The sequence below is a fragment of the Oncorhynchus mykiss genome, chromosome 13 (genome assembly GCF_057628025.1).
Source record: "Oncorhynchus mykiss isolate SJ-2025 chromosome 13, ASM5762802v1, whole genome shotgun sequence".
Classification (NCBI taxonomy): Eukaryota; Metazoa; Chordata; class Actinopteri; order Salmoniformes; family Salmonidae; genus Oncorhynchus; species Oncorhynchus mykiss.
In genome coordinates, this window is record NC_143034.1 from 29,882,307 (window position 1) to 29,904,787 (window position 22,481).

Below are 22,481 nucleotides of genomic sequence, written 5' to 3' on the forward strand. Positions count from 1 at the left end.
GAAGCCGGCTCTACGCATCTGGTCTCCAGTGCGTCTCCTTGGGCCGGCTTACATGGCACCAGCCTTGCGCACGGTGTCCCCGGTTCGCCTGCATAGCCCAGTGCGGGCTATTCCACCTCGCCGCACTGGCAGGGCTACCGGGACCATTCAACCGGGTAAGGTTGGGCAGGCTCGGTGCTCAAGAGCTCCAGTGCGCCTGCACGGCCCGGTCTATCCGTCACCACCTCCACGCACCAGCCCTCCGGTGGCAGCCCCCCGTACCAGGCTGTCTCTCCGGCCCATCCTTACAGGGGCTCCCTCCTCTCCAGCGCTGCCGGAGTCTCCCGCCTGTCCGGCGCCTCTGCCGGAGTCTCCCGCCTGTCCGGCGCCTCTGCCGGAGCCTCCCGCCTATCCGGCGCCTCTGCCGGAGCCTCCCGCCTATCCGGCGCCTCTGCCGGAGCCTCCCGCCTGTCCGGCGCCTCTGCCGGAGCCTCCCGCCTGTCTGGCGCCTCTGCCGGAGCCTCCCGCCTGTCCGGCGCCTCTGCCGGAGCCTCCCGCCTGCCCGGCGCCGCTGCCGGAGCCTCCCGCCTGTCCGGCGCCTCTGCCGGAGCCTCCCGCCTATCCGGCGCCTCTGCCGGAGCCTCCCGCCTGTCCGGCGCCGCTGCCGGAGCCCCCCGCCTGCCCGGCGCCGCTGCCGGAGCCTCCCGCCTGTCCGGCGCCTCTGCCGGAGCCTCCCGCCTGTCCGGCGCCTCTGCCGGAGCCTCCCGCCTGTCCGGCGCCTCTGCCGGAGCCTCCCGCCTGTCCGGCGCCTCTGCCGGAGCCCCTCTGCCCCGAGCAGCTGCCCCTCTGTCCCGAGCAGCTGCCCCTCTGTCCCGAGCAGCTGCCCCTCTGTCCCGAGCAGCTGCCCCTCTGTCCCGAGCAGCTGTCCCTCTGTCCCGAGCAGCTGCCCCTCTGTCCCAAGCAGCCCCTCTGTCCAGTGGGGTCATTGAGAGGGGTGGGCAGGGTGAGTAAGCCACGGAGGCGGACAATAAGGCGGACTAGGACAATGGCGAAGTGGGGTCCGCGTCCCGCGCCAGAGCCGCCACCGCGGACAGACGCCCACCCAGACCCTCCCCTATAGGTCAAGGTTTTGCGGCCGGAGTCCGCACCTTTGGGGGGGGGGTACTGTCACGTTCTGACCTCTATTTCCGTTGTTTTTGTATTTATTTAGTATGGTCAGGGCGTGAGTTGGGTGGGTAGTCTATGTTTGTTTTTCTATGTTTTGGGGCAGTTCTATGTTTTCGGCCTAGTATGGTTCTCAATCAGAGGCAGGTGTCATTAGTTGTCTCTGATTGAGAATCATACTTAGGTAGCCTGGGTTTCACTGTGTGTTTGTGGGTGATTGTTCCTGTCACTGTGTTTGTCGTCACAAGATAGGACTGTTTTGCGTTCTCACATTTCTTGTTTTCGTTAGTTTGTTCATGTGTAGTGATTTATTAAAATATGAACAACCACCACGCTGCGCTTTGGTCCGCTTCTCCTCCTCCTACAGACGAACGCCCTTACAGTCATACCCGTGGTATGTGGTTGAAAAGCATTCAGGCCAATCAGCATTCAGGGCTTGAACCCCCCCAGTTTATGTCTCATATACCACGGCTTTCAGCCAATCAGCATCCAGGATTTAAACTACCCGGTTTATAATATATTATATAATTTATATTATCAGTGTGCACAGTGTTCCATATCCTTGGAAACACATGCAGTGACATTTTGATGATGAGCTAAGCTAAGGTGACCCTTGGTACACTGCAGTGGTGTAAAGTACTTAAGTAAAATGTATAACAATGAGGTACTTTTTCTACCGCTGATACACTGACACTCAAGTTTGTACAGTGTCAAAGAACCTGGGAGAATCTCCATCGACAGACCTCGTGCATAGTGTGGCGATGTGAGTGGAATACCAGGCATCTCTAAGAATGTATATATTTTTTAATAGGGTTTGTCCTCCATATTCCCAATGAGCTCCTCCCCATAGACTGAAAACACTCCTTGGAGTGCAAAATAGTCATTGATCTGAAAAATTAAAGAACAGTAATTGGGGTAGGCAGACTGTCAAGAGACATTGCGGTGTCAAACATCTCCTCTCTCCAATGTAGCCTGTTGATCTTGTTAGAGTGAATAGAGCCGACAACAGACACGAAGCTCCCAGACACAACCAAAGAGGAGCTTCGTCCTTTCTGTGTGCTTCTTCCTCTCACTACACCTTCACCTGCAGAGAGAGACAGGCTGTGTGTCCCAAATGGCACCCTATTCCCTGTGTAGTGTACCGATTTTGGCCAGGGTCCATAGTAGTGCACTATATAGGGAATGGGGTGCCCTTTGGGATGCAACCTGACTAACACACCACCAATTACACCAGCTTACACATCTGCTGGGGCTGTCCACTCATTAGAACCACCCACTGTTAACACTGTGGCATGCGTCCAAACATTCATTTGTTATGGTTACGACAGTATGTACTAGGAACTGGGGCATAACAGTCATTCAAATCTTACGTCAAATTAAGGGGAAATCTGAACACGTTTTCGACCACACACTTGTTGTAGGCGAAGAGCTAGTGTGGGAAGCTGTTTCTTTGTTTTGGACGAGGCCCAAGAAGCCCAGTAGTGTAGGTTGTTTGATAAACAGCGCTGTCTTAGTGAAAGCGCTAATATGCAGACTGAGGAGAAGGATTAGCTATAAAGTTAGCTTAGCGCCTGTAGAACAAAGAGTTTGTTTATGTCACTTTGGGTTTTAATGTGTGGGGAATAAGTCACAACAAACTTGATGATTAGTTATGTTAGCATCAATTACCTGTAGAAATGTATTTTCTATTTATACCATGGCATTGTTGAATATTTGTTTCTGACAGGCTTGAAGGGCATTCTTGAGTGTGCATTATTTAAGTAATAAGGCCCTTGGAGGTGTGGTATATGGCCAATATACCACGGCTAAGGGCTGTTCTTAAACACGACGCAACGCAGAGTGCCTTGATAGCCATGGTATATTGGCCATATTCCACAAACCCCCAAGGTGCCTTATTGCTATTATAAAATGGCTACCAAAGTAATTAGAGCAGTAAAAATACATGTTTGTCATACCCGTGGTATACGGTCTGATATAACAAAGCTGTCAGTCAATCAGCAGTCAGGGCTTGAACCATCCAGTTTATAATGGCCATTTATACAACGGGTGGGTCTAATACTGAATGCTGATTGGTTTAAACCGTATTACAGCCTGTGTCTATTCCACAAGTTACCCCCATAGGCTAAATCTATGATGTTAAAATGCCTACTCTGTTCCATCTGACTGCTCAATATACTGTCTCATCAACCCAGCCAGGCAATTTATAAACTTGATCTCCACTACAAAAAGCATCTAGATATTATCGCTAGACTAACATTTAATTTTCAACAGCAAAGGTTTGTATAAACCTTGTTGTCTGTCTCTCCGACATTTGCAACATTGTTTCAATATTAAAATGAGATCTCCAGCTGTCACATAATAATGAACGTGTCGGGAGTCGGGATGAGACAGACAGGCAGGCAACTTTTCTCAGCCAGTCGAAATCATGAATCAGCATAATTTTTTATGGTTATATACAAAGAAATATCAGTAGAAAACAGGTAAAACGCAATGAAGTGGAGCTAGTTTGCAGTCTTTCCAGCATCAGTTTGCAGTGATTGTGTTAGCTGTGTTGCTGGCTAGCTCCGCTGAACAACAGTGTCCTGAGAAGAGAGTACATTTTCTATACCAGGTGAAATCATCCATCATTAGCTCATTGTTATGGATGTATCCAAATAAATGTCACTAGAAAACAGCTGAAACAAATGTAAATGCAGCTACTTTGTTATTCTGGCTGCACTGTTTGACATGACTGTAAGCTAGCCGTAGTTGGCTAGCTAGCAAGCAAGGGATAAGAACATTGCCAGCCAGTATGTAAATAGAAGATTTAGAGCGAACAACTGGGTCGCGTCCATAGATACAGGACAAAAAGACTTAACTGCTGGATCGCATCTCTGGCAACCGAACCGATAGAATGAACGACCAGCCGGCGTGGGTAGCATCCCTAGATTTGTGTCGGGACAATATCTTGTGGAAGGATGAAATAGTATGAATAAATTCCTCAAAATAACGCTTGGAATGAAAATATGTAAATCATTATGTCACGTCTACTCCCACTCCCTCTCTCCAGCGCTAGACGACCTCGGTCTACTAACCACCGGCCCTGGCAACCATTATTTCGCACACCTGCTCCCCATCATTACGCACACCTGGACTTCATTGTAGCGTCTGCTTCCAGCTCACACTTTCAAAGATGTAGATCCCCTGAACGCAGCTCACTTTCCAGCCCACACTCTCAAGTACATAGATACCCTGAAAGCAGCTCACTCTCCAGATCCCAATCACCTGAATTCTGATCACCTATTCGCACACCTGTATGTCATTATCACACACACACAATTTAGTTCAGTTCTTTGCACCCCATCATTGTGAGGTATTGTTTGTTTTATGACACACTTCTATTCGGAGCTCTGTTTTTCCCGTGATTCAATTCTCCCGTGTATGATAGTTTTGGCCTGCCTCACTAATGACGCCTTTTGCCCGTTCCCTGCCTGTACTTTATTTAGCCTATCGGATTTCCTGTTAGCAACCTATTGCCTGATCCCCCGGATGACATTACTAGCCTTTTCCCTGCCTGTACTGTTGCCTTTTTGGACCCCCTGCCTGCCCCTGGACCCAGCTACCTGCCTCCTCCTGTGGTCCTTTAACAATAAACACCTGATGTGCCCTGTGCTTGAAACCAGCTCTCTGTCTCCCATCGTGTTCATTACATTCATCATCACCTTGATTACCTTCCCTTTATTTAACCCTCAGTAGCCTCAGTCATCAGGCAATATTGGTTTGTTTTCATGTTCAGTACACATCCCCTGTTTGTTCATTTGCCTTGCATCTTTGTTACTAAACACTCCTGCACCTGCTTCCTGACTCCCTGCGTATAGGTGACACATTATTTGAATAAGTTGATAACTGGTTGTATAAAAGTCATAATGCCCTCGATGCCGGTGTTTGGAGGATATATTGTCATGGTTTGCCGACCCTCGACTTCATCTCGAGCCTAACAACACCCGTGCCAATATATCCTCCAAACACCGGCTTCTTGGGCATTATCACTTAAATATCACAAACCCCGGAGGAGCCTTATTGCTATTTGTTAGAGGAATTTAATTCCTATATGTTCATTAACCAATTCAATTAAAACACTGTCCGTTTCTAAGAATTTGTAAGATACTTATTTGCATAAAATGGACAGAGACCAGTCTCAAAATCAATTACAGTTTTTCTCAGTCGCTTTGGTGCATTTCTTAGATCAAAAGTGCAATTCTTGATACAACTTGTACAAATTCCAAATAATCTAGTCACTTGTGCACATCTTTAAAGCAATTTCTTATTCCTTTGAACAAATTGCAATTGATAATGTACAAGTGTCAGCTTTTTTCCACATTATCAATTGCTCATGTCATGTTGATCAAAATATAGTAGATGGTTCTCTGTTTAATAGTCTTACACCTCAAAACATCTAGGCATTGGTTCCTTGCATAAGCCATTACATGCAAAATTGTTGAACTATTTGTCATAAACTGTCAAGCATAGTTTTACACATTTCTATTAGACCTTTTGTACAAAAACGTGAATTGATGAATCGTGCAGGTGAAATTGACCATCACTCATGAAGGAATGAATGTAAAGTGTTAGTTCAACCAACAATCAACCAGTTGTCTAAATTGCTCAAAGGTGCATCTCATGAAGAATCAATTGGCAAGCATATATAGACAGACACAGGGTTGCAATTTTCCAATAATGGATGGACCAGGAAACGAACAGGGTCAACAGCCAAGAGGAGGAAGAAGAGGAGCAAGGATGCGTGGTGGAAGGCAAAACAGAGAAAGAGGCAGAAGAGGACATAAGGGCCACTATTGTAGACCATGTTGTCAATCATGGCCTTACAATGGCTGAGGCGGGTCGAAGGGTGCAGCCGAATATTGGGAGATCAACCGTGTCCTCAATAGTTCAAACGTTTCGGAGAGAACAGGTATGTCCACCAATGTACAGTGCACTGTTACTGTATATAAGCAGCATACTGTATACTTCCTACAGGCTTCATATTACAGTAGTCCACTTGTATTTCACAGCATACAGAAATATACTCTATACAGATACATACTGCACCTTACATGCACCCACCTGTATGTTTTACAGTAAAATGTGTGTTCGCATAGTTTTTGTCTTTGAAAGTGTGCGATGCATCACTGCATTTTTCCCCACATAGGACTGACTTCAAGATTACCTCAAACCGGTGGCAGAGGACGCCTTTTCACACCTCAACAGGAGGAGGCTATTTGCACCATGGTCCGAGCAAACAATGCCATGAGACTCAGGGAAGTACAAAGGACCATTATAGAAGACAACAATGTCTTTGAAAACATCCATACGGTTAGCATCTCAACCATCAACAGGGTGCTGCATAGAAACCAGATGAGTATGAAACAGCTGTCCCGTGTACCATTCCAAAGGAATGAGGACAGAGTTAAGGAGCTACGGTACCAGTATGTACAGGTAAAACATATATCTATGTAACTACTTTACAGCAACATTTTATAGTGATACATAGTACAGTAAGCATAAACTGCACACATTTCCATTGCTGTGGAAGGAACATGCAATATATGTACATTTTATGTCACTCTTCCTTACCAAAACAAATTCAACTGTGTGTTCTGGGATATAGCTTATAATGGAGTTTGAATCAAGTGAACCCTCTCACATCTTTGTATACGTGGATGAGGCTGGCTTCAACCTGACCAAATGCAGAAGGCGGGGTCAGAATATCATCGGTCACAGAGCTACTGTGGATTTGCCAGGCCAACGTGGAGGAAATATTACCATGTGTGCTGCTATTTCGGAGCATGGTGTCCTAACCCATATCCCCCTTATAGGGCCATTCAACACCCAGCATCTACTCAACTTTTTAGAGACTCTCTACAGGGCTCTCATCCCTGATGATGAGAGGGGTCTGTTTAGAGAAGATTTGCCAAAGTATGTGGTCATTTGTGATAATGTGAGTTCCATCGATCAAACATCAAAAGGCAATGGTTTGTGACCCACCCGAGGATGCTCATAGAATTCCTCCCACCTTATTCACCATTCCTTTACCCAAATGAGGAGTTCTTTTCAGCATGGAGGTGGAAGATATACGATCGTCAGCCACACACACAGATGACCCTGCTGGCTGCAATGGATGCAGCATGTGAGGACATCACAGTAGACTCCTGCAGAGGATGGATAAGGCATTCCAAAAGATTCTTTCCACGTTGCATTGGAAGGGAAAATATCAGGTGTGATGTGGATGAGAATATGTGGGCCGACAGACAGGAACGTCTGGATGTGTAGAGACAGCACAACAGTGCTGCGGGCAAAGTTGTGCCTTAGGGGTGGTTTCCTGTGTTTCTTTCTAAAAAAAAAATTCCCCCTTTGTGCCCCTTGGGTTGTCTAGTCTCTTTCAATCAATAACCCACATACAGTAATATGTAAATAGTACTGTTGAAATTGATATATGCCCTAGAAGTGCAGCCTTGTGCATTTTCAATACAGTAACTGTCATCCAAACTGTAGCCTAAGTTTACATCAGGTAATACTGTCAAAGTACACAGTTACATTGGCAACATGCCTAAACATTTTGACGACCTTGTTCGTGAACAATGACTCAATGACTTATCATTCTGATGACACTGACATTAATATTTACTTTTGAGAGATGCACTAAGGATTTTTAGTGACTGACTATAGCTTTAGAAACATATCTATTGTATATTGCAGTTTGTACAAATTGTTCTGAGAAATGCACTTATTATTTTGCACATGTTAGGGATGATGTGAAAAATGCACCAAAGCGACTGAGAAAAACTGTAATAGCGTTTATTCTCGAGAGTACTGAACATAATTACAAAGTACATTAGTTTATATATCACACATTGCGTCATGTCTTACGAAAATGTCCCTCCTCCTCCTGGACCATGACAAAGCTGTTTTTCAATTCCATTCCAACACATACATATTGCTTATCTTATGCTACCACATGTTACACAATCTCTATGCGTTCTCTATCATGTCAAAGAACACGCCTTCCACGTCGTTCATTCTTTTCCATAGAACACATAGCTCCTCATTGATTATCCCTTCCATATTGAATATTTCTACAGGTTATTGATGCTAACATAACTAATTGTAAAGTGTGGGTGAACTATCTCTTCAAGGTGATGTTAAGAGAACTGTGCACTGTACTAGAGCTGTGTGCCATTGACAATGGGGCTACAGAGCTGTTATTATTGGCTGTATGATTCCCTGCATGTCTAACCTCCACAATTGGACACCCCTGGGAAAAAAATGGGTCAGACACAGACCTCTAGACAGAGCCATTCACCATATCTGGCTCACCCCATCCTGTCTCGGTCTGTCTCAGTGTGCGTGCGTGTGTCATCCCTATTCCCTACCTCCCTAGCCATACTCCCGATGGGAAACCACCCACGGTGACTAGACAGCTAGACAGCTAGACAGCTAGACAGCTAGACAGACAGACAGACAGACAGACAGACAGACAGACAGACAGACAGACAGACAGACAGACAGACAGACAGACAGACAGACAGACAGACAGACAGACAGACAGACAGACAGACAGACAGACAGACAGACAGACAGAGACTCCTATGGCATGATGGAAAGCGATATGACAAGACTGGAGGAACAGGGGAGGTGCAACCGGAGTGGCTAAACTCTCTGTCTGCAGCGAATTCTCAGAGTTAAAGTACTAAGCAGGAAAACGTATAGGGCTAAACTCACAGTAGCATATAAACTTACTGTGTTTAAACAGTAAACAAAGACAGTAAACAAAGACACTGCATAAACACTTTTCTTGGGGAGCGTCTGAAATGGCACCCTATTACCTATGGTGCACACAACATATGGAATACATAAGAATTTCAGACACATGTATGCATCCCAAAGGGCATCCTATTCTCTATATAGTGCACTACTTTTGATCAGAGTCTTATGGGCCCGTGTCAAAAGTAGTACACTAAATAGGGAATAGAGTGCCATTTGGGAAGCAACCACAGCCTTGGTTTGTTTGTGCTTGTTTGCTGCCCCCTCCTCCTCCCGGGTGTTGCAGATGCAGGTTGTATAATGGAGTAGTGGTGCAGAGGCACAGTGTTATAAAGTATTTCTCTATCTATGCATTAGCATCGAACAGCCCCCGTGATATGCAGCTGTTCAGGGAAGCTAGAAACCATTATACACAGGCAGTTAGAAAAGCCAAGGCTAGCTTTTTCAAGCAGAAATTTGCTTCTTGCAACACTAACTCAAAAAAGTTCTGGGACACTGTAAAGTCCATGGAGAATAAGAACACCTCCTCCCAGCTGCCCACTGCACTGAAGATAGGAAACACTGTCACCACTGATAAATCCACCATAATTGAAAATTTCAATAAGCATTTTTCTACTGCTGGCCATGCTTTCCACCTGGCTACTCCTACCCCTGTCAACAGCACTGCACCCCCAACAGCAACTCGCCCAAGCCTTCCCCATTTCTCCTTCTCCCAAATCCATTCAGCTGATGTTCTGAAAGAGCTGCAAAATCTGGACCCCTACAAATCAGCCGGGCTAGACAATCTGGACCCTTTCTTTCTAAAATTATCTGCCGAAATTGTTGCCACCCCTATTACTAGCCTGTTCAACCTCTCTTTCGTGTCGTCTGAGATTCCCAAAGATTGGAAAGCAGCTGCGGTCATCCCCCTCTTCAAAGGGGGGGACACTCTTGACCCAAACTGCTACAGACCTATATCTATCCTACCATGCCTTTCTAAAGTCTTCGAAAGCCAAGTCAACAAACAGATTACCGACCATTTTGAATCTCACCATACCTTCTCTGCTATGCAATCTGGTTTCAGAGCTGGTCATGGGTGCACCTCAGCCACGCTCAAGGTCCTAAACGATATCTTAACCGCCATCGATAAGAAACATTACTGTGCAGCCGTATTCATTGATCTGGCCAAGGCTTTCGACTCTGTCAATCACCACATCCTCATCGGCAGACTCAACAGCCTTGGTTTCTCAAATGATTGCCTCGCCTGGTTCACCAACTACTTCTCTGATAGAGTTCAGTGTGTCAAATCTGAGGGTCTGTTGTCCGGACCTCTGGCAGTCTCTATGGGGGTGCCACAGGGTTCAATTCTTGGACCGACTCTCTTCTCTGTATACATCAATGAGGTCGCTCTTGCTGCTGGTGAGTCTCTGATCCACCTCTACGCAGATGACACCATTCTGTATACTTCCGGCCCTTCTTTGGACACTGTGTTAACAACCCTCCAGGCAAGCTTCAATGCCATACAACTCTCCTTCCGTGGCCTCCAACTGCTCTTAAATACAAGTAAAACTAAATGCATGCTCTTCAACCGATCACTACCTGCACCTACCCGCCTGTCCAACATCACTACTCTGGACGGCTCTGACTTAGAATACGTGGACAACTACAAATACTTAGGTGTCTGGTTAGACTGTAAACTCTCCTTCCAGACCCATATCAAACATCTCCAATCCAAAGTTAAATCTAGAATTGGCTTCCTATTTCGCAACAAAGCATCCTTCACTCATGCTGCCAAACATACCCTTGTAAAACTGACCATCCTACCAATCCTCGACTTTGGCGATGTAATTTACAAAATAGCCTCCAATACCCTACTCAACAAACTGGATGCAGTCTATCACAGTGCAATCCGTTTTGTCACCAAAGCCCCATACACTACCCACCATTGCGACCTGTACGCTCTCGTTGGCTGGCCCTCGCTTCATACTCGTCGCCAAACCCACTGGCTCCATGTCATCTACAAGACCCTGCTAGGTAAAGTCCCCCCTTATCTCAGCTCGCTGGTCACCATAGCATCTCCCACCTGTAGCACACGCTCCAGCAGGTATATCTCTCTAGTCACCCCCAAAACCAATTCTTTCTTTGGCCGCCTCTCTTTCCAGTTCTCTGCTGCCAATGACTGGAACGAACTACAAAAATCTCTGAAACTGGAAACACTTATCTCCCTCACTAGCTTTAAGCACCAACTGTCAGAGCAGCTCACAGATTACTGCACCTGTACATAGCCCACATATAATTTAGCCCTATCAACTACCTCTTTCACAACTGTATTTAATTTATTTATTTTGCTCCTTTGCACCCCATTATTTTTATTTCTACTTTGCACATTCTTCCATTGCAAAACTACCATTCCAGTGTTTTACTTGCTATATTGTATTTACCTTGCCACCAAGGCCTTTTTTGCCTTTACCTCCCTTCTCACCTCATTTGCTCACATTGTATATAGACTTGTTTATACTTTATTATTGACTGTATGTTTGTTTTACTCCATGTGTAACTCTGTGTTGTTGTATCTGTCGAACTGCTTTGCTTTATCTTGGCCAGGTCGCAATTGTAAATGAGAACTTGTTCTCAACTTGCCTACCTGGTTAAATAAAGGTAAAATAAAAAAATAAATAAAAAATCTGTGCTTTTAGAGATTGGGTTCTGTTATAAAGGCATTGCATTATTCAGTAGGCACAGTGAGACTGATTATTACCGATCACAGTCCATTCTCCAAAAGTGCATCCCAAATGGCATCCTATTCCCTATATAGTGCACTACTTTCTTGACCAAGGCCGCGAGCTCTGGTCAAAAGTGTTGCACTATAAAGGGAATAGGGTGCCGTTTGGGACATAACGCCAGCGGCTAAGTCCAGCTATGCTAAATTATCTAGGCTAGAGCAGGCGTATACAGCCTCTGAGCGGACTTGGTGCTATGAACAAGACCTGTTGTTCCCACAGGTTTTTGCTCAGGCAAGATGCACAGGGGCCAAAAGGACCACTGAGAGCTGTGAACAGCGACATTTCCGATTGAATTTTTTTTTTTTTTTTGGAGGGATGCAGCTAGGTAGAGGCAGACCGCAATCGACTCACAAGGTTGGTGCAGTGGAGCAGGGTCATTTACATTTGTCCACATTTCATTGATCCTAAACTCTGGCATGTAAACTGCTGTCATTTTAGTGGAAAGTGCTCCAAACGTTCCAATAAGACTGCAAATCAGCTTAATAATTAAAAATAACAAAATATGCCCAGAGTCCTCAGTCACAACTCTGGTTGTTTATGCAATTTATCCTGTCGACAAAAATAAATAAAAATAGGAAAGACTGGCAGAGATATCAAGTAGAGGAAGGTAAGCGTTTGGTTGAGCATATGGCGCTGCTCTTTTTTTATGCAGCAGATATGAAGGACAAATATGAATATATATCTGAGGCAAGCTGCTGGGCCGACTCTGGTCTCCCAGTAGGTATGTATTACGTCCCAGCAGGGTTAGAATTCAGCTTGATCGTTTACAGCACTGTGGATCTAATGCATAGAACACTGGCTAATTTGCTCCCATATGGTAAACAGCTATTGCATTGCCTGTTGGGGCTTGGCGATAGATAATGAACGTTAACGTGATGACCTATGCATGTAAGTGCGCCCTAATGGCAAAGGCTAAAAATGTATGTTTTCCAAACGACACCCTTTGCTCTGTATAGTGCACTACTTTTGGCCAAAGTCCTGCCTTACTACCTGCCACTACCCAGGCAAAGGTAGTGCACTATGGAATGGGGTGCAATTTGAGACGTAGAGCGCATTGTTTATGTACATGTGCTGAGATAAGGGGGATTTGCAACATGAGCTCTTGCAGGCGCGCAATTAGATTTTGCCATTAACCATTTGTTAACTTGACTTTTTCCCGCCATTGGCTTGGCACCTTGCTGATTACAACGCAAGCGATCGATAATTAAACCAAATGAACTCGACAGAGTTAAATTTCTGCCATTATTTTCTGCCTGAGACCGCTTCCGTGTCACAAAGTCTTATACAACTATATTTTCAGTTGATAAAACAAAATGGTAAGCTTCTTTATTAAGTCTAGGGTTTGAGTGCCCATTTGTTTCACAAGAGGACGGAGTCTGTAACTAACAATTTATGCTGCTGTCCAGGGTGCTGTGTTGGTGCAGTGCTGATTCTTTCAAAGGCCTACTGGTTGAGAGAAAAAGAGCTATGCTGTCGTGTAGTAGTAGCCTTCCGCTGGGCACAGACGTCAGTTCAACGTCTAGTTTTGATTTACATTTGGTTGAGTTGTCAACTAACGTGAATTCAACGTTAAATCAACAACAATGTCACCATGTCATTGGATTTGGGTCAAACGTTGGGTGAAAAAAATACGAAATTGCCGTATATTGATGACTTTTTTCAAATTCAATCAGTTTTTCACGTCATCACATTGCATTTTTGTTGTTGTAATTACGTTGATTCATCCGGTTTTTGCCCAGTGGGCTAGGCCTACTAGATTTACCAAAGACACTACTAGATTTACCAAAGACACGCGTTTATAAACCCAGGGTCGTTACACTATATTGGCTGTCGCTATAATCTGTTTCCCCGATCATTCCCATCAGCTCAGTGATGAGAGGGAAAAGTATCTCATCTCGCTCCAAAAGGGAAATTAAATATTTCTAATGACATCATTCTAACGGACCTTTGGCGCGTTTTCCCTCGCAGTATTTTTCCCAGTCACGGACCAGGATGTCTTGCTCCCAGGCAGACTAAATAACTTTTTTGCCCGCTTTGAGGACAATACAGTGCCACTGACACGGCCTGCAACGAAAACATGCGGTCTCTCCTTCACTGCAGCCGAGGTGAGTAAGACATTTAAACGTGTTAACCCTCGCAAGGCTGCAGGCCCAGATGGCATCCCCAGCCGCGCCCTCAGAGCATGCGCAGACCAGCTGGCCGGTGTGTTTACGGACATATTCAATCAATCCCTATACCAGTCTGCTGTTCCCACATGCTTCAAGAGGGCCACCATTGTTCCTGTTCCCAAGAAAGCTAAGGTAACTGAGCTAAATGACTACCGCCCCGTAGCACTCACATCCGTCATCATGAAGTGCTTTGAGAGACTAGTCAAGGACCATATCACCTCCACCCTACCTGACACCCTAGACCCACTCCAATTTGCTTACCGCCCAAATAGGTCCACAGACGATGCAATCTCAACCACACTGCACACTGCCCTAACCCATCTGGACAAGAGGAATACCTATGTGAGAATGCTGTTCATTGACTACAGCTCGGCATTCAACACCATAGTACCCTCCAAGCTCGTCATCAAGCTCGAGACCCTGGGTCTCGACCCCGCCCTGTGCAACTGGGTACTGGACTTCCTGACGGGCCGCCCCCAGGTGGTGAGGGTAGGCAACAACATCTCCTCCCCGCTGATCCTCAACACTGGGGCCCCACAAGGGTGCGTTCTGAGCCCTCTCCTGTACTCCCTGTTCACCCACGACTGCGTGGCCACGCACGCCTCCAACTCAATCATCAAGTTTGCGGACGACACAACAGTGGTAGGCTTGATTACCAACAACGATGAGACGGCCTACAGGGAGGAGGTGAGGGCCCTCGGAGTGTGGTGTCAGGAAAATAACCTCACACTCAACGTCAACAAAACTAAGGAGATGATTGTGGACTTCAGGAAACAGCAGAGGGAACACCCCCCTATCCACATCGATGGAACAGTAGTGGAGAGGGTAGCAAGTTTTAAGTTCCTCGGCATACACATCACAGACAAACTGAATTGGTCCACTCACACAGACAGCATCGTGAAGAAGGCGCAGCAGCGCCTCTTCAACCTCAGGAGGCTGAAGAAATTCGGCTTGTCACCAAAAGCACTCACAAACTTCTACAGATGCACAATCGAGAGCATCCTGGCGGGCTGTATCACCGCCTGGTATGGCAACTGCACCGCCCTCAACCGTAAGGCTCTCCAGAGGGTAGTGAGGTCTGCACAACGCATCACCGGGGGCAAACTACCTGCCCTCCAGGACACCTACACCACCCGATGTCACAGGAAGGCCATAAAGATCATCAAGGACATCAACCACCCGAGCCACTGCCTGTTCACCCCGCTATCATCCAGAAGGCGAGGTCAGTACAGGTGCATCAAAGCTGGGACCGAGAGACTGAAAAACAGCTTCTATCTCAAGGCCATCAGACTGTTAAACAGCCACCACTAACACTGAGTGGCTGCTGCCAACACACTGACACTGACTCAACTCCAGCCACTTTAATAATGGGAATTGATGGGAAATGATGTAAATATATCACTAGCCACTTTAAACAATGCTACCTTATATAAATGTTACTTACCCTACATTATTCATCTCATATGCATACGTATATACTGTACTCTATATCATCGACGGTATCCTTATGTAATACATGTATCACTAGCCACTTTATACTATACTATGCCACTTTGTTTACATACTCATCTCATTTGTACATACTGTACCCGATACCATCTACTGTATCTTGCCTATGCTGCTCTGTACCATCACTCATTCATATATCCTTATGTACATATTCTTTATCCCCTTACACTGTGTACAAGACAGTAGTTTTGGAATTGTTAGTTAGATTACTTGTTATTACTGCATTGTCGGAACTAGAAGCACAAGCATTTCGCTACACTCGCATTAACATCTGCTAACCATGTGTATGTGACAAATAACATTTGATTTGATTTGATTTGATTTGAGTATTTAATAAATATTCATGTCATAGCCTCGGGGCTTGTTACACAACAACATGTTAAATTAATTATTTGAATCCACTTCCTATTCTTTTAGCACCCCTCGGATCCATGGTGAGGGTTTGAAAAACGGTAGTTCACCGTTCCTTTTCGTTTGACTCCGCAAGCGTGAGGACATGTTTGCTCTGTGAGGAAATGTAGCCTACATGGACCCAATCACTGACTAATGATCTATTTGCTTAGCCTATGATAATGTAATGTTTCATGCATTTACTTTGCCAAACGTTTTTCGGTGGGTTGCTGAATTGGGTGACAAGATATTGTCTATTCTTGCATGGATGTGCGAACACGAGAAACTTGATGCTAACGGGTCTGATGAAGGTATAGTGCAGACAATGAATTATAATTTAATTTGATTCAAGTGAATAAAGTAACTCCTTGCAATGAATATGTCAGAGGCACATTTGAACCGGACTCCTCAGTAGCCTCCCTCACAAATGAAGAAAAAAAATCCAGAAGCAGAATTTCAAGTTTTACAAGGCATCCAGGAGTTCAGACTAAGGAGTCCAGACTATGGGCAAAATACTAATAGCCTAATGCAATACTTTTAATTTGAATGCATGTCATGCATAATATATTGTGTGATGAACACACAGGCAGGTAGATTCATTGTATGATTGACACAGCTCGTCCCCGCGTGGGAAATAAAACATGACACTGCACCGAGATTGCAACTGATAAACCTGTGGGGAAATATGGGGATGAATCAGACACACGCCAACTGGTGGAAGGTGAGAGAGAGACAGGAGAGAGACAGAGAGAAAAAGAAAGAGAGACAGACGGACAGAGAGAGAGAGAGAGAGAAAGAGAGATAATACTCTGTGGGATAGTCAGAGAGAGGGACTCTGCCAGGATCCTCACTCTAGGGACATGGGGAGTGGCTTCCTTTAAGGTGGAACTTCAGACACATAGGCTATACTTGGCCTAATGGAATACACGAGTTAGCTCAAATTCATATATGACTTCGAAACGACTGTAGTTGAATCTAATAAAAAAATGTTTTTGGGGTGGATTTAAATGCCAGTTCACCTTCAGAATGTAAAGAATGTAAAGCAGACTGCCATCTACAAGATATTTACTCCTGGTAAAACCAGTTCATCTTCTACTCTCACTTCTGTATTTGTAGATGTGAATTGCAGACCATAATAATAGCAGCCTAAGAAACTCAATCCTAAAACAAGTATAGGCTTAGTAGCAGTGCTTTATCTTACTCGGTCCTGCATTTCCTGACATAATAGTACACGACTCACGTTATGCAGTGGTGTAAAACATATATAATATGCCTCCAATCGCCCCGGTCCACCTTAAATAAAAGGCTGGACGTGATTAAGCAGCACAACCTGCTTCCTCCCCACTGTGCTGCAGAGAACCCGCCTCAACGCTGCACTCATCCCGGCTGTAGCTAGCCTATAAAAACTAGGACAAGCAGAGCTGAACCCTCACAGCTATAGACAGGGGACAGCTCCGTGGTGTTGAAACCAACTGCCTGAAAACACACTTAGCGGCTGCAACACCACACACATGCCAGGAAACATGCCTGGAATCAGGGAGGGACACTCTTGGCAACTTTTCCTACTTTCTTTCTTGGTTTTGGAGGGGTCGACGCAAGATTTCGGACAGACCCAGTTTATTTGCACGTCTGTGCCCAAGGATATGGACTTGTGCGCGGCTACGATGCAGAACAGCGGTCCGGCGGAGGACTTGAAGACGACAGTGATGCAATTGAGGGAGACCGTGTTACAGCAAAAGGAGACCATTATGAACCAAAAGGAGACAATCAGGGAACTAACGTCCAAGTTGAGCAGGTGTGAGAGCCAGAGTCTGCCCGAGGCGGGAGCGGGAGGCCGGAGAATAGTACCCGGCGCCAAGAACACTATGGGGGACGTATCAAGGGGTCCTCAGGACACTCTCGCTCAACTAGGACAGACTTTACAGACTCTCAAACAGAGGTTGGAGAATCTTGAGGTATGCATTGGCGTTTGTTTGGCCTCCCTATTTTGACCTAGTAATTTGGAATGCAGGTTGAGCTTTCAATCAACTTGGAATCCTTTTTACGCATTTCCAATCTGCTCAATTGGTTTTATAGCCAATAGTGCTCAATGTGCTAGTTATAAGTGCTCTATATAGTTGTGAATTGCTTGCTATAGGGTTATTTCAGTCCAGTCGCAAATGCGATAGACCTATTTAAAGCTATTTTTCCGCATCCAGACATAAAGTAATTACTCTAGAGCACTACATAAAGCAGCACCACACTCCCGATAAGGACAGATAGACGCCTCATCTTTGGACCAATTTATGCATTTGATGCAAATTGCCGAGGCAGTAAGCCCTCCACAAACGAGCTAAGCACCAGAGCTTTACCCACGGCGAGTCCCGCCTCGCACGTGTAGGAGTGTTTATTTAAACCCAAAGTTATTTTAATCGTCTCTTCTTGTCTGTTTCTCTGTCCTTGTTCCGTTATACAGCAATACAGCCGAAACAACGGTACGGCCCAGGCGAATAGTCTGAAAGACCTGCTTCAGAACAAGATTGATGATATGGAGAAGCAGGTGCTGTCCCGGGTCAACACCCTGGAGGAGACCAAACCGGGTCAGAAGAACGATACGGACCAGCGGAACCGAGTGGAGTCCACGCTGACTTCCGTGCATCACCGGATAACGGACCTAGAGAAAGGTGAGTGAGCTATGAGGCAAATAGATCCTACCCAAATGTACACAGTCAATATAATAGTTATGTTCATGTGAATGATTATAAAAACGACTAAACTGATGACATTATTTTGATAATAATGTGTGCATAAAGTTTTAATAGTAAAAAAAAAAAAAATAATCAACAAGTGGTGGAATTGGCTCGCTCAATGGTTTATATGTCTAAAACAATGCCAATGTATAAAAACAACCCTGCATTTCACTTGGTTAATTGCCTGGCCCACATGAGGAATCACTCCACATACCACAGTAGCTTGTCAATACAGACAGTGCCGCAGCGCAGCTCTCACCACAGTGCGTAAGGGGAGATGGGAGATGGAGAGGAGGAGGTAGCTGCATTGCTTTGCATATATCATATTAACACAGTGATGCCACGCAGGGATAATAATTCACGTGTCATGGAGCGACAGCCAATGATCGCTTTATTTCCAGTGACTGTGAACGAGAGTCGTTGGTTTTGTAGGGGACATAGCGCTCAGGAACTTTACAAGAGGGTTTTAACGATGTGCGCAGTGCTTGATAAAGCGCGCACAGTGTTGGAGACGGACAGGCGCATTTTGGAACATCGATCAATGTTTAGTTCCTTACTGACAACCCCAAAGGGATGGGGAGAATGAGGGGGTGGAGGTTAGGAAGGGATGGCGCGCGTGTGTAAGAGAGAGCGAGAGAGAGAGAGCGAGAGAGAGAGAGAAATTCCCTGTTTGCCCTTCTCACGTGGTCACATCATAACGCTCTGAGAGAGATGCACAGTCTGTTCTAAGCCAATTATATAAATCAGAGCATCGTCAAACTAAAAAGAAAGGAGAAAACCTTGAGTTAGGGATCGAAAATCTCTACTGGTGGAGCAAACCATGTATACGAATAAATCCATCAATCGCATGATATGACGTAACTGACTATAACATAGGCCTATGAGTGCAATGCAAATGATATAAATCACTGAAAGGTTAACAAGTAGACCTATGTTTCGTCCGCAGGTGGGAAAGACAACAGACCGCTGGACAAGTTCCAGCTGACATTCCCGTTGAGAACCAACTACATGTACGCCAAAGCCAAGAGAACCCTGCCGGAGATGTATGCCTTCACGGTGTGTCTGTGGATTAAATCTAACGCGTCGCCCGGGGTGGGCACACCTTTCTCCTACGCTGTCCCAGGGCAGGCCAACGAGCTGGTGCTGATTGAGTGGGGAAATAACCCGATGGAGATACTCATCAATGATAAGGTACTGATCGCTGACAGAAATTACATATTCTACACAGCATTTGGTTCTAGGCAAAATGGACAGATCGCCATGCGCACATGTGGTGTGCCAGACTCTCAAATTAAACTACGCAGCATTATGTAATGTCTGGGAAAGTTATGGAGACGTGACAAGCAACTTAATTATACAAATATTTTATTCATAGCCAGTGCCATGTCTGAAAACATTAAAAACCTTAGCAATCATTAGTTCTAGGCCAGACCTTTTTGAACATATAGTAATGGGTGCGCTGTACATGCTGCAGGTGGCCAAGTTGCCGTTCATCATCAACGACGGGAAGTGGCATCACATCGGCATCACCTGGACCACGCGCGACGGGATGTGGGAGGCGTTTCAGGACGGAGTGCTGCGGGGCAGTGGAGAGAATCTGGCGCCATACCATCCCATCAAGCCGCAGGGGGTCCTCGTATTGGGACAAGAGCAGGTACGAGTGTTCACTAAATGAGGACGAACTAACTTTATGATCACATTGGTATGCAAGTCGTGATATATTATTGAGATAAATGGCCTGGGGGAAATAATTATACCCATTAGTAATGAAAATATTAGAGCACGTTTTTTCTCCAATTATCAAAGGGAGGAATATTCATATAATGGGAAAGTTGAGAGACCTTGACGAAATGGTCAATTAAGACGTAGCCATCTAATTAACAAATGAAGGCCGTCGAGCTAGAGATCGTGGAATACCCCCCACTCAATTGGGACAACACACAATCCACTTCAGATAGAAAAGTAGCAAATCTTTAGCAATTAAAGAGTAATAGGCATATCTTGTCATGCAAAGCAAATAACACATGGTTGAATTTGAATTTCGGCGGTGGTGGAACTGTCACGAAGAGTGTCTGCTTGGCATTATAGTTTTATGAGAGTTAGAAATAGAAATCAATGCATTTCCATGGTATAGGACAATTGTATTTCTTCCTAATACAGTACAGTGTGACTAGCCTAGTACACACATTTTGTAATAGATTGGCCATGCGTAAAAGAAAGGCCGCGTGCCACTAACCTTGAACTTGTCATCTTGTTGCTCCACAGGACACGCTGGGGGGAGGTTTCGACGCGACACAAGCTTATGTGGGTGAGCTAGCAAATCTCAACATGTGGGACAGGAAGCTTTCCATCGGGGAGATTTATAACCTGGCAACCTGCAACAGCAAAGCGCAAACTGGCAACGTATTCTCTTGGTCGGAGTCCAACATTGAAATATTTGGTGGAGCTACCAAGTGGACATTCGAGCCGTGCCGTGCGCTCAACTGAACTGCATTTCGACATGAAACCAAGGCCAATCCGACATATGTGTATTTATTTTGAGCTTCTGTCGTTCTTGTCTTCATTAATGCGTTTCGTTACAGACAATTTGGTATGTATTTAATGATAAGCTTAAATCTGGGATTTCTATTAGATATTTATGTACGAAACAACTTTTTTTGATCTTGAGAAAAATCTAATTCGTCTTGGAAACCTCAGTTGGACAGTGTTGGTATCTGTTTGTTTGTTTTTCTATTGGAGTTTTGTTGCAAGCGCACTTCAGCATTTTTGATTCGCTTATTTTGTCTTGGACTGGCAGCTGGGCAATCCACGCCTTATGTTGGACAATTCACAGCAGAGTGCGGAATTTATGGAGCCAGCCTCTGGAGTGGAACTCACGCTGTCTGTCCAAGTATTGTCAGTATTTGACGCCGTGAAATGATACAGAGCCCTTCAAATCCCTCAACCTCACCCACCCCTCCGGATCTTGCACTGTGAATGACGAGAGCCATGTAGGGAGAGGACGCCGAGGGTACGTTGAAGGACATTGCAAAGTCGGACTGTAGAAATCATTTGTAATTGTCGTTCGCTTCAAAGTGTTGTAAACGAATGTCGTTAATTGCCAACATGCTACAAAGCCTGGGTGCCTTGGGCAGGTGCAAATATTCAGCACATAATTTTTACGTTGCAAATTATATGTATTGTTTGTTTTGTATTTATTTTGAGGGAGGGCGGGAGAGTTTCTTGTTATTATTCTGATAAATGTCATTTAATTGAGGTTTGTTCACGGATATGATGACGTGTTTGGGCAGGTGTTTGTACTACCGGTATCTGTATTCGGAATGTTATGGAGTCTGTATAGTAACAGCATGACTGAGTGACAGAACGCTGCCACATCGTCGTCGACATCTGCTTGACTATCCTTTCTGGGACTGAGTGGTTTTCTACTGGATTGTTATATGCTCCAAGCATGGCAACACTGAAAGATATGAAAAAGATCTAATTTTTTAAATAAAATTGTGATACATAAGAGTTAAAAGTGTATTAATGGGCTGGCATTAATGGTATGCAGCAAAAGGTGTAGATGGGAGAGAGAGAGAGAGAGAGAGAGAGGGATAATGTGGGCGAGAAAGGGAGAAACAGAGGGCAAGCGAGAGAACGATAATTATTGCTGGTTAAATCTGATTTAATGTTGTCACATGGTGTAGGAGAAAGACGTTAGTGCTGGATAAGTGAAAAAAACGCCTGAACTCAGACTGAAGGTCAGAGAGGTGCTGGGAACAACTGAAACAGTGTGTGTGGTGTCTCTTTTTAGCTGACTGCAGAAGACAACACTACCAAATGCTTTGTGGTGTGTGCGTGCGTTTGAGGCGCGCACATTCTACCCTAATGAAAGCGAGGCTGTCGGAAGAAGAAAACGCCTAGTCATATCACCCCCCCCCCCCTTTCAAGAGTCAGCTCAATCGGTTGCAATGCAATCTGAACCAAACCCACAGAAAGCACCA

The 22,481-nt window shown here is 45.2% G+C and overlaps 1 protein-coding gene across 1 annotated transcript; it reads left to right on the forward strand.

Annotated features, from left to right (window-relative positions):
- Nucleotides 1-16,549: 16,549 nt before the first annotated feature.
- LOC110485938 (neuronal pentraxin-1) lies at nt 16,550-22,015 on the forward strand. Its single transcript, XM_021557185.3, has 5 exons — nt 16,550-17,724; nt 18,225-18,432; nt 19,445-19,689; nt 19,973-20,152; nt 20,764-22,015. Exons 1-5 carry the CDS (start codon nt 17,281-17,283, stop codon nt 20,983-20,985), a joined length of 1,299 nt encoding a protein of 432 aa, XP_021412860.3. The 5' UTR covers nt 16,550-17,280; the 3' UTR covers nt 20,986-22,015.
- Nucleotides 22,016-22,481: the final 466 nt, after the last annotated feature.

What these genes read in the sequence shown, in the direction of transcription:
- LOC110485938 (XM_021557185.3), top strand. Translation starts at nt 17,281, where the DNA reads ATGCCAGGAAACATGCCTGGAATCAGGGAGGGACACTCTTGGCAACTT. An exon ending in AGAGGTTGGAGAATCTTGAG is followed by an intron (nt 17,725 to 18,224) that starts GTATGCATTGGC and finishes TCCGTTATACAG; the next exon opens with CAATACAGCCGAAACAACGG. An exon ending in TCGTATTGGGACAAGAGCAG is followed by an intron (nt 20,153 to 20,763) that starts GTACGAGTGTTC and finishes GTTGCTCCACAG; the next exon opens with GACACGCTGGGGGGAGGTTT.